The 21,023-nt window shown below is 43.8% G+C and overlaps 2 protein-coding genes across 2 annotated transcripts in view; one reads left to right on the top strand and one right to left on the bottom strand.

The window, feature by feature from the left end:
* The window catches only part of LOC103361286 (vascular endothelial growth factor C-like), an 18,522-nt gene extending 16,403 nt beyond the window's left edge, over positions 1-2,119 (top strand). The window contains exon 8 of the mRNA XM_008287326.1: positions 618-2,119. Within this exon, the coding sequence (XP_008285548.1) occupies positions 618-729 (112 nt within the window). The 3' untranslated portion in view covers positions 730-2,119. The remainder of the gene's footprint in view (positions 1-617) is intronic.
* Positions 2,120-4,078: 1,959 nt separating this feature from the next.
* LOC103361285 (microtubule-associated protein futsch-like) lies at positions 4,079-20,977 on the bottom strand. The gene is made up of 10 exons (XM_008287325.1): positions 20,798-20,977; positions 19,058-19,203; positions 16,139-16,220; positions 14,631-14,766; positions 14,029-14,231; positions 13,806-13,942; positions 13,268-13,409; positions 12,895-13,176; positions 6,607-11,809; positions 4,079-5,457 (listed from the first exon to the last, which is right to left on the bottom strand). Exons 1-10 carry the CDS (start codon positions 20,921-20,923, stop codon positions 5,447-5,449), a joined length of 6,468 nt encoding a protein of 2,155 aa, XP_008285547.1. The 5' UTR covers positions 20,924-20,977; the 3' UTR covers positions 4,079-5,446.
* Between the last annotated feature and the right edge of the window lie 46 nt (positions 20,978-21,023).

The raw sequence follows: 21,023 nt of genomic DNA, 5'->3' as shown, positions 1-21,023 counted from the left end.
TCTTTACATAACTGTTGGTCGCGGTTCAGTCACTAATAGCTTCCCTGTTGTGACAAAGTGGTTTTGTTTGTTTGTTTTTTACTGAATCTGGCGACACCAAATGTTTTATTTTGCCGATTTTGTAAAGACAACATCCCTTTTAAACCCACCAGGGAGGTTTGTGGTTCAAAGCACACACTTAGTATGGATTTATGAATAGCTGCTGCAACCAAATCCGTGTTTTTTCCCACACGCGGGGCACTTATTATTCTTTTTCATTGTTTTGTCAGTTTTTTTAAAGTTTGATCCGACATCTGGTCACAGGAGGAGGTGGCAACACAGGAGACTGTGCACCTACTGTGATTTTTTAAGAGGGGAGTTCCCAGAATCGTCCGGAAAAACACTTCTTCTTTTTCTCACACAGAATCTTTTGATGCGCACACAAACAGAACTTGGATCAGGGTTTATCCAAAAGGGATGTGCAGATCTGAATAATCAATAGTGTGCACGCCAAGAGATAATCTCCCCTGTGTCTCCTTTTTTATTTCTCCTCCGTGGCTCGTTCCTTCCTCCTTTCAACCCTTCTCAAACATCTTCTCTGTGTTCCCTCTTTTCATCTCCGTCCTTCCTGTCTCCAGTTGCTACAGGTTGCCTTGCAGGAAGCCCAGGCGGGCGTGCCAGGCCGGGTTTTACTACAGCCAGAAAGTGTGTCAGTGCATCCCTGACTTCATGAGGCCCGAGTGGAAGTAAACCGAAGGCTGGCAGAGGAGCAGATGCTGCCATTTGTTGCCCCTCAACGGTGAGAGTGCCTCTTGACAATGGGGCAGGATTGGGAGTACATATTTACATGTACCGACTTACTCTTGGAGGAGTTTCCACTTCTCCAAAAAAGGCAAAGGAGGACCGCAGAGCTTCACATGAAAGCAAAAAAAAAGACCACCCCGAGTAGACTGTCTGGGACTCTAGTGTGACAGCGGTGGCCTTCTTGCCTCTGTTATTACCCCACACCTGGACGCTACCTGAACAGGACCAGCCAGCCTCCGAGCCAGCGTTCACCCCCCCCCGTCTGCAACATGTTGGAGCAAGAACCCCAACCACCGACCTGCTGCAGAGGCTCGCGCTTGTGAGAAATGGAAAGTGGAATAAGATAATAACAGGCCAGAGTCAAAAAGAACAAAACACAAAATAAACAAGCTTCAGGCGACTTTGGCAGCCTTGCTAAGATATCTGAGAGGTTGAAGGAATTATTCTGCAGGAGCCACGTGATGTGATGATGTGATGTGTCCTGTCGGGGCCTTTTAGTCCCTCTTTTAGGTTGAGGTGAATCGTTTTCCAACACCAGATTGCATTTGTTGCATCTTCACCAGGGCAATAAAGACTCAATTGTTCGTATTTACGCCGATGATAAAACTGTATTTTTCCAACAAAAAGTCTCCTTCAGCTTTCCCGTTTTTTTCCAGGAAGTGGCGGTTTATTGCCCAACTCCGCTCAATTAAACGCTAATTTAAACACTCCCAATAGTTATTACACCTTCCAGTTTCTACTTGCCCCTGCTGCAGCACTGCTCTTTGAAGATCTCACGGCCCAGCGCAGCCACGGCTGACGTCAACATCTGGGCACCGCTCTGGGTCTTCCACTAATTTAACTTTACACGCTCTAATGTTATTTGTACATAATTTAATTTGTTTCATATTTAAAACAGTGAAGATTTTGAAGATGGAATCATGCGTAGTTGTAAAATATCATATTTAAGTCACTACCATGACTGTTCACGTGTCTTTGTACTCAAGCAGTTTTAATTACTATGGAAAGTTAGATTTATGTTTTTGGATTTGTCTATTTCGCCCGAACTGCTAAATTTTCATTTTGACGGGTCATTCAGACGCCTGAGCGACACCTTAAATGTTAAAATGAAAGTTTACGGCAGTGCAGATGATTGTAGTGTTTGTGCTTTATGGATGTAGAGAAAAACTCTCGTATCATGCTTAAATATTTCGAGTAGTTTTGAAGTATTGATTAAAAGGCTTGTCAGATGACGCGTCACTTTGTTGGTTATTTCTCGTGGGTAGAACGGGACAGAAGGTATCTACTGGATGCTTTTGAGAATTTTGCTGCATTAAACACACACTTGTTGCCTCTATTAAGGCCATAACCAGGATTGTTTGTTCTTTTTTAATTCCTAAAAAGTCCAATTCGCCACAAATCAACCTCCAAAAGCCTGACTCTACACTCCTCGAGGTGCGAATGGTCGTGAAACTTCCTGGGGAGGGAATCGTGATAAGTACCTGATCGAAAAAGTGTCCATTATCCTTTAAATGTAGGTCGTCTGCTGTGTTTGGAGGACAGCAATGTTCAAGCTCTGGAAGGAGAAGACAGGTGGTTTAACAGAGGAGCTATGCTAACCATCAGTGTCAAACTGGAACAGCCACTTATCAGGTACTTGTAGTGCCGTCTTTAGATGCCTCCCCAGACCAACATCAACACCTCCAGTCAGTCCCAACAGTCAGTCAGAATTCAGGGAAGCCTCTTGGATGAGAAGTTTAGCATTTTACTCGACATGAATCCAACTTCTCACTTGCATGGTGTGAATCTGTAAATCTCTTCCAGTGCTTTACTTAAGTACAATTTTAAGGTTCAGTCGTGACTCAATGATCCGACACTAAATGCAAAACCTTCTTTTATGTCGGATAGCGAGGCTGTCAGATTGTTAAGGGTCGGATTATCGAGTCACGGCTGTACTTGTAATTTACGATTTGAATTCTGCCCATTTTTCTACATCGACTCCACCACATTTAGAGGGAAATACTGCACGTATTCTGTCCACTGTGTTTATCAGACAGCTGAAGTTACTTTACAGCAGATTAGAACTTTAAAACCCCATCACGACATAATGCAGTTCAGCAGATATGATAAGCTGTTACACTTGAAATGAAGCCACCTGACAGTATAGATGTAAAATGAGTAAGAACTCACGTAACTACAGTATGAAAATTAACATTAATAACAACCCAAAAGTATAACATATTGAAAACTCAACCCTAAGAGCCTATTTTGGAGCGTAAAGAGCACTTCTACACAAACAGGGACTTACTTCTACTCAAATAAGGTTTGGACTGTTGGACTTAAACTGTAACACCCCGACTTTTACTGAAGTAAAACACGTCCTATTCATTTGTAAGCAGATTAATGTCTTATTTCCTGTTTGTTTGTTTTCCACATAAAAACAGTCAAACGTACTCTTTTGAACCAGCCGATAAACAAACCAGTCAGATGTGTTTGTTGTCGCTGTCATCCCATGAAGTTTACACAAATATAACACACAGTGATAACTACAATGAGTAAACTGTCTGACAGCTACAGGATGAGAAACAAACACCGCGCTGCTCGTGTTTCACGTTACAGTAAAAAGAAGCTTCACCTCACAAACACACCTGTGGGCGGGAACTCGACTCCTCATGTGGTCTCCGGTTTCTCCTCTTCCTCCTCCGGCCGTCGCTCTCTCTCTCCTCTCTCCTGTGCGTCTACCACAACAAACAATATCAACTCAGATGGAAAACAAAGGGATCACCTTTCCGTCTGGCCTTCGTGACCGTCTGCGTGTCGAAGCGCCTCGTCTGTCAGAACTGTGACTCGTTTCACCGGGAAGCTGCGTCTCATTCTCTGGAAAAGAACCCTGAGGTGTCGGTGAAGTTTAATTAAACAGCTCTGAGGTAACAGTTGGTGGAGATCCAGGTCTTCTTGGGAACGTCCAGGGGTAATAAAGGTCATTACGGTGCTGCCTGAGAGCATCATTAGTTCACATGGATCCCTGATTTGACTTTAAGCAGTTTCACATGTTGGATTTCAAAGCTTAATAATTGCAAAACGACACGTGCGAGAAAGGTTTGGCCAAGGTGTTGAGCCTCGACTCGGGGAACTAATTTAATACGTTCTCTTCCTCTGCAGCTGTCCGACACTCCTGCGTCTCATCTCCAGCCAGCGCACTGAAGCGTTTTATTTCCTACTTTGTGGATCAAGCTGCTCCTTCCTCAGATGAAACGTGACACACTTCCCCCCATCCCGGTGCAGCGGACACCACCACAGGGCCAGCACAATCCCACGCCATTTGAAATAAGTTTTATTTTTTTCTTCAAGAACAAAATATAAACCCAGCTCCGACATCCCCCTTATAGAATAAGCCATTGAAACTCTTCAAATATTTACAAAAGATAGAAAATAAAACATAAATAAATAGAACCTGCTGCTGCTCATGATAGACTGGTGCGGCCTCCCAGTAACACTTTCTCTGAAGGAATCCTGAAACTTTCTAGAAGATAAATCACAATATTTCCATCATTTGGAACAGTTAAGTAAAGATTCAAAAAAAAAATAAAAATACGTGTAAGTGAGAATATATAAAATAAGCCAGAATGTCTGCTGCTCCTCCGACGGCGACAAATAAACAGAAAATGATTCAAAGATGGATCCCAGCGATAAATTAACTCGACGCTGGCACATGATGCGGGTTGCAGCTGTTATTGCTAAATGAACTACAGCTGGCCAGATGTGTGTGGAAGTGACGCCATTTCTTGAGTAAATGCAGCGGAGCAGCTTTGTATTCAGAAAAGCTTCCAAAAAAAAAAAAAGAAAAGAGAAAATATTACGTTCTGGAAGCAGGAAATTAAAGATGGGTGCACACTGACCCCTACTGGTGACTCAAGGTGAGGACAAGCAGCACAGGCCTACTGAGCCCCATAGGGAACCTTTTAAAAGAAATACCATTAGTATTTAAACAAGAATTATACATTAAAAACTTCTCAGAGAAGACTGTGATACAGCGAACTTACAACTTTAGACTCAGTCTAAATTATGTCTTTAACCTCAGGATGTTAAAATAGCATGAACTTCCATCATACATCCCCACCGCTTGAGTTTAAGGAGAGAAAAAAAATGAACAGAAAAATCTTATGAGAACAGTGCAAAAAGCAAACAATGTCATTTTTATGGCTTACTGACGTGAAAAATTATGTATCCTAGTGAGAGCAGGAGCAGCCTTGTAATCTTGCGTTAGTTTGTTTTTTTTTCACAGCTTTCGAGAGTCCAGTCTTTAAGCCACGACGCTCCATCTCCAAACCAGGCGAAGCAGCTGGAAAACAGCACGGAGGTTCCAGAGCAGGCACTTCAGTACGAGCTGTCCGTTCCAACAATCTGACCGGGGTTCAGTTCAGTAGTCTGACTGCTGATTGGCTATCATGTTCTTGTGTTCTGGCCGCTCCACGGGCCGTCGCTTTGCAGCAGCAAAAAGTCTGGTACCCTTTAAGTTTTCGGTCTTTTTTTATTTTTATTTTTTTGCCCAGAGTGACGGACGTGTGATCGAGAGGGGCAGTGATCCGTCGAGGTACGATGCATCCACGGGCTCCATGCGGGTCCACGGGTCAGTCTGTCATGTATTCAAAACCTCAGTTCACTTTGACTTAAGTTAACATGTTCAACTGTTGCCTAAAACAGAAAGAAAAAAGAGAATAATGACACCATTCCTGTGAGCTTACATTATAAAACAACCTAAATTTACAACAATTAGATGCAGCCGCAGATACGATTGAAAGGTTTTACATTAGATCTGCTGCATTCTGGGGAGGATGTAGTGTGAAAGAGGCAATATGGTTATGCCTTTCTTTGGATTGTATTGTGTTACAAAGCTCCTGCTAACTTAAATGTCTCGAGTGAAACACGACAAACGTTGAGACAGGAGCTAAAACGAAGCATTTTGGACCAAGTTTGTAAAGATCTGCTGCAGTTGACGTACAGTAGGAGGAAAATAAAGTGGTTTTTAACCCTTGGAGCGTCACGCCGTCACGATATAATCATGACATGTTCGATACATAACGACAGAAAAACTAGTGTATGTCGATAGACCACGTAAAACCGGAGATATGATGTTACAAATGTGCTTTTTTGTGATGGATTTTCTGTGACGGATAAAACAAAAGTGAAAGAAAGTCCCTGGAAGTGCAGCTCCTGTAATGTGGCTGCTGTCGGCCTCATTCTGGACAGAAACTATTTTCAGGAGTGGCACACATAAAAACAGAAAGAAAGCCCCACCTGCTTTGTATATTGCTGCATATATAGTTGTATATAGTTGATTTTATATTAAATTTACTTTTTCAAATTCATATCTGCAACCTATTGTTACATTTTCAACATTCAAAATGCTTCGTGAAGCATGTTTGTGGTTTTTATTGTAATAAATAATACATTTATTCAAATCGGATTTTGTATTTTTTGTGTTTTTGAGCCCAAAATGTTCATATAGTTGGTTAAAGTGAAAAAATAATAAAACTGGCCACTAAGGGTTAAACAATTAAGCATGAAAACTTGCTGTAGCAAAGAAAAAATAAATGCACGAGCCTAAAAATGAGCATAAAATGGGCTCTTTAATGTTGCTCAGCCAGGAAGTTCCTCTGCTTATAGGTTCTGTTTTACAATTTATCAGCCCCGATGTGTTTTAAAGACGCTCAATTAAAGCTGCACAAACCAGCAATTTGAGATGTGCTTTAATGGAGCTGTTTTATGCTTCACTTACAAGAGAGATCAATCCTAACAAAACTGGACCAACTACCAGGATAAGTGTGTTAAATCTTCACTCACCCTCGTCGTCAGAGTCGAATCCGAAGAGGTTCGAGCACTTCTGCAGCTGGAGGTGACCCTGCAGCTCCTCGGCGCTGCTGAAGGAAGCGAAACAGTTGGCACATCGCTGTCGCTGCAGAGCCGCCGCCGTCGTGCAGGCCTGTTCGGGGGCGGCGCTCCTCTGCTGGAAAAACAGCATCTCCTTCCGCCGTTTTGGCATGGTGATGTACTTCTCGTCCAGGTACGCTGTCGGCGGCAGTCGCATGTATGGCTTCTTACTGTACTGTGCAAGAGCTTCACGCACCGTGCGCTTCCCGTCCTCACTTGAGGCCTGTCCGTTCACGATTAGAGAGTAACCGGGGCCGCTAACTGCAGTTGGTGGAGTCTTTACCCCCTCAGAGCTCTCTCCTACCCCTGCTTTAGCCTCAGCGAGCGGCTGGACTTCAGGTTTCTTAGATGCTGATGGAACACTCCCATCTCTGCATCGTTTCTTGACAACCTTCGCGCCATCGTCTTTATGAACATCCTTACGTTTCTTCGTCACTTTGCTCTGGTCTGTCTTCTTCGTGGCATTCTTGGTTTTTTCCTTCTTCACTACCTTCTTCCCTTCAGGGTTAGCGAGTGGACAAGTCTCATCACTGACGGTATCAGTGACAGCAGGAATGGAGGGACCAGGGCTGCCTGAAGCTTCCTTTTCTTCTTTTCCATCCTCATTAGGAATGTTCTCTACTGATGCTGCTGCTGCTTTGGCCTCGCTCTGTCGCTGGACGTCACACTTTTCCCTCTTTTTTGACCCAGACGCTTTGCCTTCATCTTTGCACGGCCGCTTTTCCTTGACAGACTGTTTGTCCCCCTTTTTATGAGCGTCTTTATGCTTCTTAATTGCCTTGCCTGAGTTTGAAGAAGCAGTCTTCCCTTTTTCTGTGATGTGCAATTTCTTGGGCCTTTCCTCTTTTTTCACTTTGTGCAGTTTGTCTGCGGCGGTGGCGTCGGCAGCTGGAACATTCGAGCCGTTGGCCTGGACAGAAAGCTCAGAGCTACCAGAGTTGTTTAGTGTTGAGTCTGTGTGTTCTACCTTGACTTTTTCTTCGCCGTCAGGAGAACTTTCCACCGCTTCTGCTTTGGCCTCAACTTGTTGAGCAGCGGCAGGTTGATTCGAGGCTGGTGGGACGTCTGCTTCTTGCTTCGGATGACTTTTCTTGGTGGTCTTTTTGCTGACTTTCCCGTTCGCCGTCGTGTGCTTCTGGGATTTGCTGGAGTCTGAAGGTGCGGAACGGGTTTCGATTTTTTGCCATTTCCTTATTTTAACAGCATTTAACTTGCGTGATTTGAGCTCTGAGTTGGATTGTTTTAAACTGTTCGATGGAGTGTTAATCCCTTTTTGTTTAACATGATTCCTCTTCATCTGCTTGCTGGCTGCGTTCTTGGACTTTGATTTATCTGTTGTAGTTTTGGCGACTTCCTGGACCGGCCGGCTCTGTTCTTCTTCCACTTTTAACCTCTTACTTGCTGTTGCAGCTTCATCTGTTTCAGTGGCAGAAGGCTGGTTCTGATTCTTCTGCAGAGAAGCTTTTTCCTCAACAGTCTCCGTAGTGTTTTCGTCATCCACTGCTTTCTTTGATTTGGGAGGGCGCCCTCTTCTTTTCAGACCTTTCGTGTTGACCTGATTCTTCTTTAACTTCTGCCTCAGTTTGCCGCTGTGTTTTAACAGTGATGATGAGATGACTTTGTGAATTTTGGGAGGTGGTAGAGTTGTATTTGTTACCTGGTCTTTTCTTGAAGTTTGCCTTAATCTGAGATTAGGACCGACAGGCTTTGCAGAGGTGTCCTTGTTGGAAAGATTCTTCAACACATTTGAGTCCTTGCTCTTATTTTTCTCTTTTAATTCCTGTTTTATCAAAGATGCTGTGCCAGTGGAGGGAGGAGAAGCCTTTGGACGTTTTCCTCCTTGCGAGTCGTGTGTCGTCTGTTCTCTTAACCTCCAAGTTGCTTTTATGCTCTCAGTCTTATTTGCAGCAGTGGGAGTACCTTTTGAACTCTGATGCTGTTTCTTCCCAGTTGGTGTGGCAGTATGTTTGTCGCTCGTTTTCACATTGCTGTTTGTGTCTGGTTTAGTAGATTTGGAAGCATAGTGCTCTCTTTCATGAAGGTTCAGTGCCCAAAGACAAATAAATAGTTGAGAGCATCCAGGGAGACAGCACACCGCCTGCAGTGGACTGTGCTTCCTGGCGTGGCGTCTCATTTCCATGCCGCTTTTGAACCTGGCAGTGCAGCCCTGATGAGGGCAAGGATGCCGCGGAGCGAGTCTGTGTCGTTCAACGTGATGCTGAAAATGTTCAAAACTCCACAGAACCCTCATGCAAACACTGCATGTCCTGTTTCCAACACGAAACGCCAGCTTCAGAGGTTTGACATCGCCGTAGTGATCTTCGAGGGCGTGGTACAGGAGGGCGACGCGGTTCTTAGACAGGTCCGTAAACCAAGAACATCCATCTGCAGGACAGCTAACCTTCTCTTGTGGTTCCACGTTCTTCTCTTCAGCAACTTTCCCGTTTTGTTTTGTGGCGGCCTTCAGGACCTGCAGAGATTCAGTCTCCTTCATTTGTTCTTCTGTGGAAGAGGCAAACATTTTGCCGACCTGAACAGATGTTGCAGATGAATCTGTGTCTTCTTGCAACCTGGGATTCACAGCTCCATCAGTCATTTTTCCTTGAGAAACCTCCTGCTGCAAGGTCTTCCTCGATCTGTCCAATTCTCTCTTTTTGCCTATGTGCCCATTTACCTTGTGAACAGCAGTTTTACTATGAAGGTGCTTTGACCCGTTTTGTGTTTCTTGCAAAGATGGTCCCTCTGCTGGTTTGTCATTAGATCTTAATTTCCTGGATTCAGACAGACTCGGATCCGGCAGGGTGACTGAATTCGGACAGACATCGGATTTCCTCGGTCTCCCCCGACTCCGACACCCAGAAGACATGTTTGTGGTCTTAGCTTTGGCAGAGGTTTTAGGTGTGGAGATATCTTTGGCGTCAGAGATCCCGTTCTCTTGGGCTTGGTTACCTGCGAACTCTTTGCTCCGCTTTAGCTTCTCTATATGATCAGACAGGTGCATCATGGCAAGGAGGTCGTCTTTGAACATTGTCCCACAGAACATGCACTCGTCTTTACGGTAATGGAACATTGCATGTGCTACGACACGGCTCCCCTTGAAGACCTTGTTGCAGAAGGTGCAACAGTACTCCAACCTGGATTCCTCCGATTCTGGTTGCGTTTCCATGAGCTCGCTGTTCTCAGCTGCATCTGGATCAATCTCCAGATTTCTCTCTGTCCCTTGCACATCAGCCGCCTCCCGTTCTTGTACAGAGCAGCCGGAGGTAGTCCGTGTTCTATGAGGAGCTTTAGGTTTACTTCGAACTCTTGAGTCTTTGGAGGCACTGCTGCCCGGAGCTCGCTGTTTGTCGTTCTCCAGGTCTCGAGCAAGTTGTTCAGGTGCGAGTCCAGTGACCATTTCTGTTACTAATGTCAGAGCTGATATGTCCTTCATACTGTCCTGATCTACAGACGTATAGGGAGCCTCCGTTTCCAACCTCTTACTCAGATTTCTTCTCGGGCTTGTGTCGTTTTTACAAGGCACGTGTCCCTCTGAGGTTGTGACGTCCATTTCAGAGATAACCTGCTCCACTCCTCTAAGCACAACCTCTGGAGACCCTGAGACTGCAGGATCTGGAGCTCCAGACGTTGAAACATTGGCTTTATTGGAGATTGGAGGGATTTTGTCTGTAACTTTCTTCTGACTCTTGTCTGCGGTTGAGGTTTGTGAAGCATCAGCTTTTGCAACGTCTTCTACGGATGAAGCTTTCGAGACCTTGTCTAAAACTGGGGATTGTGAGGCAATGGTGACTTTCATCTCAACGGCAGGCTCTTCACATTGCTCTCCTGCTGAAGCAACAGTTTGAGATTGAAGAATTTGGTCTCCGTTTGGGACTTCTTCGGACCCTGCGTTAACTTTTGTGCTTTGAGGGGGTTTATTTAAAACTGGGGACTTTGTCAGTTTTGTTGATGGTGACCTCTGAGAAGCAACAGTCACTTTCATCTCGACGGCAGACTTTTCAGGGAGCTCTCTTGCTGACGATGTCTTTCGTGTGACTACTTTTGTACTTTGAGCTTCAATGACTTTATCTAAAACTGGGGATTCTGCATCTCTGGCTGCTGTTGCCCGAAGGACAATTCCACCTTTCACCTCCTCTCTCGGCGGATCTTTCGGAGGGCTTCCCTGCACGGACGACCGTGTGATTGTTGAAACCGAGCCTTGAACGTTCAGCCCGTTGCCTTTTCCTTTTTGCCTCCGTGCGTAACAATGCAACTGTTGCACAAACATGGCTGCATCCCGCGCTCGCAGAACCACCTCTTTGCGATGTACAGGTTTTACGTGTTGTGACGTGGCAGGAATCTTTACCGTAGGTTTGTAAAGAAGCACCTGAGGAAACCCTCTGTGTCTGTTGCAAGCGTCCTCAGTAAACGTACCCAACAGTTCATTGTCTGGCAGGGAGAGCTCTAGGACTACTTGTGGAGAGGCCGATGGTCTACTACAGTCCGAGGCAAACTCTTTGTGGTGCTTGTTGTTGTTTTCTTTTGCCTTCAAATGAGAGTTCACTGAAGGTTTGTTCTTGATCTGACCAGCTTCAGATCTCCTCATGACAGACGACTGATGGTGCTTTTCGTGTTTCAACCCATGCTTTTTGATCCTCAGAGGACCGTTGTTCTCCTCAAGAGTTCCTGAGTCCTCCAGGAGCCACTTGGGTCTTCTAATCCTCCGTTTTGGAGGATTCTTCTCCGAGAGCCGTGTAGTCCGCCTGTGTTCTCCGTTGTCCTGTAGCCTGTCCAGCTGCCAAAACGAGCGCCTCAAAGGTCCCGAAGATGCATCCTTCAACGGCCGTGAACCTTTCTTCTTCCCAGAGCCCACCTTTAGTCTTTTGGCTGCAGCGTCAGTGTCCTCCTTGCCATGCCGCTTCTTAGCCTGAAGTGCACTTTTACTTCTTTTCTGACAGGCTGACGCTCTTGACCGGAGTGCAGGCTCTTTGGCGAAGTAGCTGGAGATCCATTTGTCCTCCATGATTTCTTCCAGGGCAGCACTGACCACCTTCTCGCTCATCAGCTTCACACAGTTGGTCCGCAAAGCAATGAGGTTCCAGAACTCTGGGTCAAAGTAGAGATCCTTCTTCAAGATCTGAGGAAAGAAAGGAAGCATATATTAACGTCAGACAGTATACGGATTTGCAGCTACAATCTGAAATACCGACACAAGGTGGCATATGATATGTGGCTGTGTAGGCTGACATTTTAGCTGCTTGGTTAAATACATCCACTAGGGGTGTAAATCACAGGTTTCATTGGAATACAGTATAAGTGCAGGCATCACAAAGATATGATTTCGATTCTATTCAGGGGCCAGTGATGATACATGGCCTCAATTACATTTATATTATTAAGTCGCAAAAGGTAACTCAACCTTTATTTCATTAAATGTATTCCTGAAGTCTAAAAATGAAATTTTAAAACTCTATTCTTTTTAAGAAGAAAGTAAGTAAACCTTTTCAGTAATAAAGTAAACAATAAATAATAAATAAAATTGAAAACTTTTGCATCCATGCAGGATATTTTAAAGCACTTATTTTTAGTAGTGACACAATATTTTAACACAAAATAATTTCTGCAAGTTCAAACCAACTTTCCAACAAGGTCACCACTCAGCCTGTACTTGTAAGAGGAGATGTTGAGGTTAATCTCTAACTGACCCACATGCGTTTTGAATCCACGTCAATATCAGAAATTTCTAAACAAAGCAAATGTAGGCAAATCCTTGTTCTCAGTGTGCAAAGAGCTGCTCGCTAGCTGACTGCAAAACAGCAAAAGAGAGGATGTGCCATGGGAATTTCAAAATAAAGGGGCATCTACACATGCAGATCACGATATGAATCGATTTTTGTATTTTCAATCAGTGCCCTTGTACGATTGGTCATTAAACTGATTCATCAAAACAGATGAATGTACTTTTTACACCCCTAGTAACCACAATAAATCTTCCTCATGTCCTGGTTTCAGTTTCTGTGCATCTTGTGCTTCTTATAGCTTCATGACAGTAAACAAAGATCATATTGAAACCAGAAGAGACAGAAGGCGGCTCAGTGAGATTATAAGTTTCAGCAATAATTCACTGTCTGTTCCGCAGGCAAGTCGTCTGTGCTAAATTATAAAAACTGAGTCTGCAGCTGCTTTCCTCTGTTAATTATATATGTTCAAAAGATGCTCTACCTGAAGGGTTTCAAAGCGAACATTATTTCCGATGGGGCTGTGGTCCACGTGGTACTCCTGATCGGGATGCATGTAGAGAAGGTACACGACTTTGTAGGATTCGACAGATCGCTCCAGGAAAAAGACGAGGAGGGCGCACGCCCGGCAAACCTCCAGATCGTTGGGGAGCAGGCCGGCGATGGTTTTGTAGATGAGGGACTTGGTGAGAGCATCGCAGGGAAGACGAGAGTCCAGGGCGTTCGCACAGAGCTCCACACAGAACTGGATAGCATCCTCACCCACCTAGTCAGACACAAACAGGAGGTAAACATTCAGCATTCACAGAAATCCCAGCAGCTTAACAAATTTAAGCTTCTAAAAATACTTTTCTCACCTCTTGAAGTATGGCTCTGATGAACGGGAAGATTGAGTTGACGTTAGCGGCAGACAGCATCAGCTGATGACTCTCTTTGAGCAGAGTTTGCTTCGACGTCTTTAGCCGACTGTGAAGTTTCGTCCACACAAAGACGAGCTCGCTGCAAAGAGTAAAGGAGTCAGAAAGCCCTCTTAATGTTTACTTTCTATGTAAAAGATGTCAAAATGTGGCCTCGCTGTATTACTAACCCCCGAATCCCAAGGTGTTTTTTGTTGCTGTCACATTTTTCACCTCTATCAGAGCTAGAAATATGGAAAACTCAAACATGTCTTTTGTGCAGTATGAAAAGAGTCTAATGCCATAAATCGGGGGGAAAAAAGTAAGAGTTGAATTGCTATGACACCTTTTTGCTGGTGATTTTTTTTAAAGATAACACACCTTTCAAAATGATCAGTGTCAAAACATGTAGCAAAAATGAATTTTGCAGAAATTAGGAGCCCTTAAATAATCCTCACTTGGTGTCATCAATGCATTTCTTATCACATTTGTTACTTACCACAAATAGTACATGTCTCCCCTGTGGAGCTGCTGTGACAGGAAGGTTGTGCTGAGGGCTAAAAGCAGCTCATCCTTTTCCTCACACTCCAAGCTACAGATGAGGTGCACTGCATCTTTACCACTGAGGTCAGCCACCTAAAAACACAGAGGGCAATACGAGCTAATCAACTGAAAGCCAAGCAGACTGACAGACACGTGAGCGTAAGAACGACTCCACCCACCTCTTTAACTAGGCGGTCGTGCTGTGAAGTTTTGTGAAGCCATGTGAGGTAGACCTGGAGGAAGAACGAGTGTTGTCCTGCTGCGGGATGCCGAGCACAACACTGAGCCAAGGCCACGGCCTCACTGATGCGCTCGCAGGATAAAAGGTAGCGCACGCGAAGCTCGAAGAACACCGGCAGCTCAGAGCCGATGCACCCGTCCACTGGAGGAGGCCAGAGGAGAGATCGTTTTAGTTGGAACAACCCCTGACAGCACAAAAACTGAGACAAACTCCGGCATGAGCAGTTTCTGTTGGACTCTGGAGGAGCAGGAGTCCAATTCAGGGACACACGTGAATAAAACATGAGACATTAAAAAAGAATTTTGCATACATTTTGCATGAAAACATGGAAAAGTCCACAGCACATCGTCAGTGTCACTTTAGTGATATTTAAACAATGCAAGCAACTAAAACGTGCTTCTAAATACAAGCTGATGGAAACTTAACTGTAGCCGACATGTTTCAGGAAACAGAAATAAAAATATTCAAAGTTCATTCAGTCTATGTCGTCGGACCGGTATTTGCATTAGTGTCAGCACGAGAGTGAATGATGTCACTGACCTTCATTCTGAGGTAAACTGGACTCACTGAGGATTGCCTGTAAGGCTGGATTGGCCCAAGGCCCGCCGCCCCGAACCAAACTCTCCACCTGAAGTAAGTGAACATTCTGATGCTTTGCGAGGGCCGAATGACATTCCTGGAAGAGCAGGAGGACAAAAACAGTGTCTTAAAGATTTAGTATGTCAATAAACACAATGAAGATTCCCTCCAGATTTGTTCAGAGACATATCAAACTATTCTGAATCCAAAAAATCCCACCAGCAGGTTGGAAAGGCAGGTTATCTTTACAACACTGACAAAGTCACACCATTAATCAGAGCTAAAAAAATCACTGTGTTCACATCTTTCTTTTTGTATTGCCAAAAGTAAACCGTTTGCTCAAACCAGATTCTGTAAAAAATGAATTATTTTTAAAAATCTGAACTCCTCTGTGCAACCGTTAGTAACTCAGCTGCTCCCAACAGTCACATGACAAAAACTCAGGGACTTTCTCAGCATAACTGGGTTGAACTGCAGGCTTTGTTTTCACAGAGCAGAGAGGAGACAAATACTGAAACAAACTGAAGATATAAGTAGTAAAATATCGATAGTGCCACTGATTCCAACCTGGAATCAACATACGAAACATTTTCCACTCTTGAAATAAGTCATCAACTGTTTTTCTTTTTTATCATTTATATATAGAGAGAGATGCAAGACTTTTGCATTTTGGTGTGAAAAATGAGTCACAGCGAGTAAAAATGTGATGGAAAAAGTCTTAGAAAGTACTTTAGAGGTCAGAGGAGTTCATAATAATAATAATAATGTGAGTCTGATTCTTTGTTTTCATTCAATCCCTTGTTTGAAATAATTAAAATGGATTCTGCACCTCATTCCTCACTGAAAAACCCTGAATACGCAGTTAGAATTCACATCAAAACTTTGTCTTCTCCATTACAAGTGAACAACGACTTACTTCCAAACTAGTTGAGATTAAAGCTGAACAATTTGGAGAAAACATCTCATCATAATTATTCTGTGATTTGATTTGTGGTCGAGTTTTCAGTTCGGTAACGGTTCACTGATGGATTAATACATGTGATGGAGCGAGCCAACAAGACCAGCGTGACTGTCACACAAGGAGGACCAATTTGCAAAACCACAAGAGAACATAAGAATTTGGCAATTAAACAATGAGACTTGGCTTGTGTGGGGCCTGAACCACGCAGTATACATGAATCAATGTGCAGCATAAACAACTTCTGAAAGTTTCAATCTGCTCACATTAAGTAAAATTGAATTACAGCATCATTATTTAGCAGCTGGACCTCGTATATTCCTAAACTGCAGCCATTCATTTGGGATCATCAGGCTGCAGAGAGGTGGAAGAACAGTACGACAACAAACAGTGTAGTCACCTGTTTGGGGTATAGTGACAGATACAGCAGGAATACAGGCCCCAAAATTATTGATTTTTCCCACTTCCTTTAATTGTTTTGTTTGGAAGATGCTCTGGACTGGATCCTCACCTGGAATGTAACAGTGAAGTGTTTCAGAGGCTCCTGATGGAAGTCCTTCTGGTCAAAGAACAGCAGCAACTCAAAAACACTCCTGTGAAGCAGAAACAAACATTTTCACGAGTACGAAATCTGCTTTGTAACTTTGATTTCGCAGAAATTTCGCCGCGGATCTAAAGACGGCGGCTGCGGTGAAAGAGGCCGTGGAATGCAGTTAATTGCGAAGCTGCGGGAAACCCTGGGGGACGGAGGGTTTACGGACAAACTAGAGTCAACAACTGGCAGCGGGCCAGGGTTTTTCCTGGCTCGCTAATGTGCTTGCGTGAGCCAGCGAACACAATCAACTTTCAATCCCATAAAAAAAAAAAAAATCGCCACCAACGGCCCAGAATATACTGGATTACTTCGGATGCGGTCAGCAGATATGTAGAAACAAAGAGGCTTGATTGATTGCTGATGTGAATATTCTCATTGGTTTCTGTGTCTTCTCTGTGTAGATGATGACACTGGAAAGTTTATGCGATTTAATTTCTCATTTCGTTAAGCGCACTTGTGTGTTTTCGTAAAAAGGTGTCGCTCTGTCTTGCTGCCAAGTGTGTTTTTTCCTGAGATGTGTGATATTTTATGTGTGCTTTCTCAAGGGTTGATTGTGCAAGGCCAGTTCCCTAAGGGGCAATAAAGGCTTCCATTCATTCATTCATTCATTCATTCATTCACAATGAAACTAAAGTGAAACTTGAACAATGAAGCAAAACTCAATAAAGGAGGAACCAAAAGTCAACAGTAAAAGACACATCCGGGCTCATTTGTTTCTTAAAGTGAGAGTTTTTAATTAAGAATGAAAGCATTTCACCTTTTCACAACAAGCAGACGCTGACAGCTGCTGTACCAGTGAAGTAATAGTGGACCGTCTGAACGATAAGTCAGATTTATCCTCGTCGCAGCTCTCTATTATATTTGTCAAGTGTTAGTACACTGGGCTGCTCGATGGCCCTCTCTGAAATCACTGAAGTGTGCTGCCTCTGATGTTTACTGCCGCAGAGCTGCAGCCTCAGTAAGTGGTTCTGAAGCAGTCATTTGGTCATTTTGATCTAAAATAAGCCGTTTCTCGCTCGGCTCGCATTAAAAGGGAAAATTTCCTCAGCAGGAGGACGTATCAGCAGCAAAATGTTGTCACTGGAGGTGTTCAGAATACAAGTCACATGATCATGTGTAGTCATGTGACACTTTATCTCACTGAGAGCACAAACTGCCTTTGTGTTGCTTTCACCTGACTGGTAGCCCGAATCTGTTTTTTTGCTTTAAAAAAAAAAAAAAGAAAGACTGAATTTTACAGCCTCAACAGCAGAAGAAAAAAAAAATCACTGGTCACTCAAATCAGATTTCAAAGGCTTTGTTCCAACTGCAGGCAAACCAGACTTGTTTCTCAAATCAGATCTTTAGGAAACATTGGCTGCACTGTGATTTCCAAGTCATCAGATCGGATTTGTGGCACCACCAGCGTATCCGCATGGGTTGCCACTCTGACGACATGAGCATCAGACACCACGGAGCTACGCTGGTGACACAGCTTCCCAATGCAGATGATAAATAACGTGGGGAAAAATATCTGCAACACGACTGCGACTTTCCTGACAGACGCCGTGAGAGTATTTAAATGTCATGCTTCAGTTCGATAATGGGTGCGTGATAGATGTCGAGCATATGATTACCACATGAGACGCCACAAGGAAGATGGCATGAATTTGCAAAAACAGTATACACTCAGTCAGTATACAAGATATAGCTTTAAATAACCAGACTGGGCTCATGTGAATCAAACCACAACACGTACAAACAACTTCTTCTCTAATTAAATGAAGCTGAAGAACAGCATCAGTCTGATTATTTAGTAGCCACACCTCGTATATCCTAAAATGCAGCATTTGTGATTTGTTAAGTGCGTTGTATTGCGATTTGAAATTGATTGATCGCTCAGCCCGATGCGGAAGCCTGGGAAATGAAGATCCATCATTTCACTCTCCACACAGTCATGCTGTCAAGTCAGCCAGCAAACATTGACTTCAGCATCTGGTGTTCTCCGTAGCGCTATGCTAGCAGCAGCATGGGTTCTGCTCGGCACTTCTGTCACTCTCTACCTCATGTCGTCGTATGTTGCGTTGCAAGTGACGCAGAACACACTTTGAAGTTTGATCTAATCAGCCAGAGCGTCCAGGTTGAGATGCATCTAAAGGAATCAGATTTAAATTTCATTTTAAATCACCTCCAAATGAGGCTTGGATCCAATTTGCAAAAATCACGTCACGTATTATTTGGCTGTACAAACTTTATAAAATGGATACGCTGGAAAAAACAGCACTGCAACCTCAACAAGGCCAAAGCATCTTGTGCGACATTTGCAATGCAAGACAACGACAACATCAAATCCGAAGCGGTGGAAGTGCTGAGCAAACTCAATGCTGCTACAAGCAGAGCGCCAGGTAAGACAACTGCAGAACAACAGTCCGAGGACAGGCGGCAAAATAAATTATCTGATGACACTTTAGGAGGAGGCTTTGGTACAGACAAAGCTGGAAGGAGCCGAGAAGAAAAAGATAATTCATCAAGACAGCGTTGAAAAGTTGCATCACCAGCGAGTCGTTGCTGCATCAACTCATGCTGGATAGATCGATGATGTCTGGACACATAAATCCGACCTGAACGTTGGATCTGATTTGAGAACAAAATGGCAACTTTAAAGTTTCATACGACCTAAAATACCACCGAGCGAACACAAGAAGAATTAAAAACTACCCTCATTGGTAAACAAGCTCAAAATCACAGCATTAAAGTGTCACCGTTGTCATTTCAAGGCAGCAAGAAAAATCTGTGGCCATCATTTACATCTGCAAAGAATAAAAGCGACCTCGTCAGTGAGGTCTGTGTACTTACAAAGCCAGGCTACTGAGAGTGTGGAGCACATGATCACAGTTTGATGTGCAGAAGATTGAGGCTCGAGCGAAATAGCGGAGAGCTATCTCAAGGATCCTGAGCTGAGGCAGCGGCACCTGCCAGCGAGAGGCAAATTCCTCCACCAACTGCACGGAGACAAGACAGGACAAAGAACAAATCAAAACACAAAATAACAGGGACATTTCAAAGTGTGATCATGTTTAAATCTGTGATGATATTAAATGTTTAGACTATAAAAGTAACAAGACTCTAAATAGTGACATTTAAGCCACTGTGACTAGTTAGAGATGCAGTGAGATCTGGTATTTTATAATTAATCAATCGAGGAAATGACAAGCAGATGCCTCGTTAACACATTTGTTTTGTATATTAAGAAAAAACAGACTTCCACCTCAAGCACAGATGAAACCTGCAGCAGCTAATTCATGAAATCTGAGCAACATCTGTTTTTAGGTTGCTCAAATCCAAATGTTCTCGTTATAGGCCAACATTTTGACTCCAACACTCAAGCTGCAGCGTTCCCCTTCAACACACTTTCACTGCGGTACACAATGGTAAACTTTACAAGTCAGGGGCTCGTCTCCAAGCCAAATGTGGCGCTTACACAATGCTTCCAGTTGACCTGCGGAAATCACTAAAAAACAATGTGCTTATATTGCCCTCTAATGGTGGATATCCAGGACAAGAGCAGTGGAATCCAGTGAATGTTAACTGTCAACAATGTTGATCTCAGGGCCTTTGTCCAGTTATAACAGCCAGCCCGCTAGAAAATTAAACTGGGGCGTGTAACAAAACCTCATCATCTGGCAGCTGATTTGGTTCTAAACGCTGATGCTGTGCTATTTAATGAGCACCCAAACTGTGTGTGAAGTTTTAATTTAAAACCTCAATGGCCTAACAATGGCCCAGCTGCAAAATAATAAGCAACACCTTGGATTTGTCATCTAGAGAGATCAGACTAGACGACTATTATTGTTAGCTAGAAGGCTAATAACTCTATTTATTTCTAACTGTGTGCTGTGAGAGTCCAAGATTTACCAACAAGCCCCACTAATTGTCATTTAAATGCACTTTTCCATTAGATGCAGCTACTGCTTCGCTTTAGTCCTTTAGCTTTGTGACAACACGAGAGCTTCAGGGTGTAAGAACATCCTGTGGTAGCAGAAGTTATGCTACTGCAACGTTACATGTCCTGTTGGGGTTAAGACAGGTCATTAAGCCACATATCAAAAGTGGGCTTTGTGACAAATGATTAATAATACAGGTTGCTTGATATTTGCCTATCTTCCGCTCGGTTTCCTGCTGGGTAACGATAACCAAACGTTTTATGAATGTTCAAAACCACGTCCAGTTGTTAGTTTGGTAAACACTCAACGTACTAACTAAGCTAACTTGCAGGCAAATTGTGGGCTAGCTGTCTGAAGCGATTAGCCGAGTTAGCTTGCTAGCTATACAATGGACAATTAATGTCAAAATACGACTGGTTTGCGGACTCGAATGTTTCGACAGCACCATCTGTACCTGAGCGTGGGTTATCAGACACACTGTTTAAAAAGCTAACATGCTTGTTTTTAAAGCCACTTGTTAGCTTGATGCTAACGAGCTAAACTGCTAATGCTAGCCGTGTAACTAGCAGTTCTGGGGGAGGGGAGTCGGCTAACATATATGCTCTTATCTTCGACAACAAGCCTGTCACCAACTTCGGCAACGGCTCCGTACCTTGCAAAAGTCCGAGCAGAACGGTCCACCGTCGGCCCGCAGTTCATCACTTGAGTAGCGGCTTAACAAAGTCTGCAGTTGTTTTTCTAGCCCCTCTAACTCGTACACACTGCCCTCCTCCGCCATACTGCCTGTCTAGCCCTGCTCGTAGCAGCTACCACACAACACATACATCGCCACGGTCAACGACTTGCACTGACAGCGCTCATTGGATGCTGCTAACGTA

Source organism: Stegastes partitus, unplaced genomic scaffold (genome assembly GCF_000690725.1).
Source record: "Stegastes partitus isolate 25-593 unplaced genomic scaffold, Stegastes_partitus-1.0.2 Scaffold495, whole genome shotgun sequence".
Lineage (NCBI taxonomy): Eukaryota > Metazoa > Chordata > Actinopteri > Pomacentridae > Stegastes > Stegastes partitus.
The sequence above is the reverse complement of the archived record's forward strand: the minus strand, read 5'-3'. Positions and strand labels throughout refer to the sequence as shown.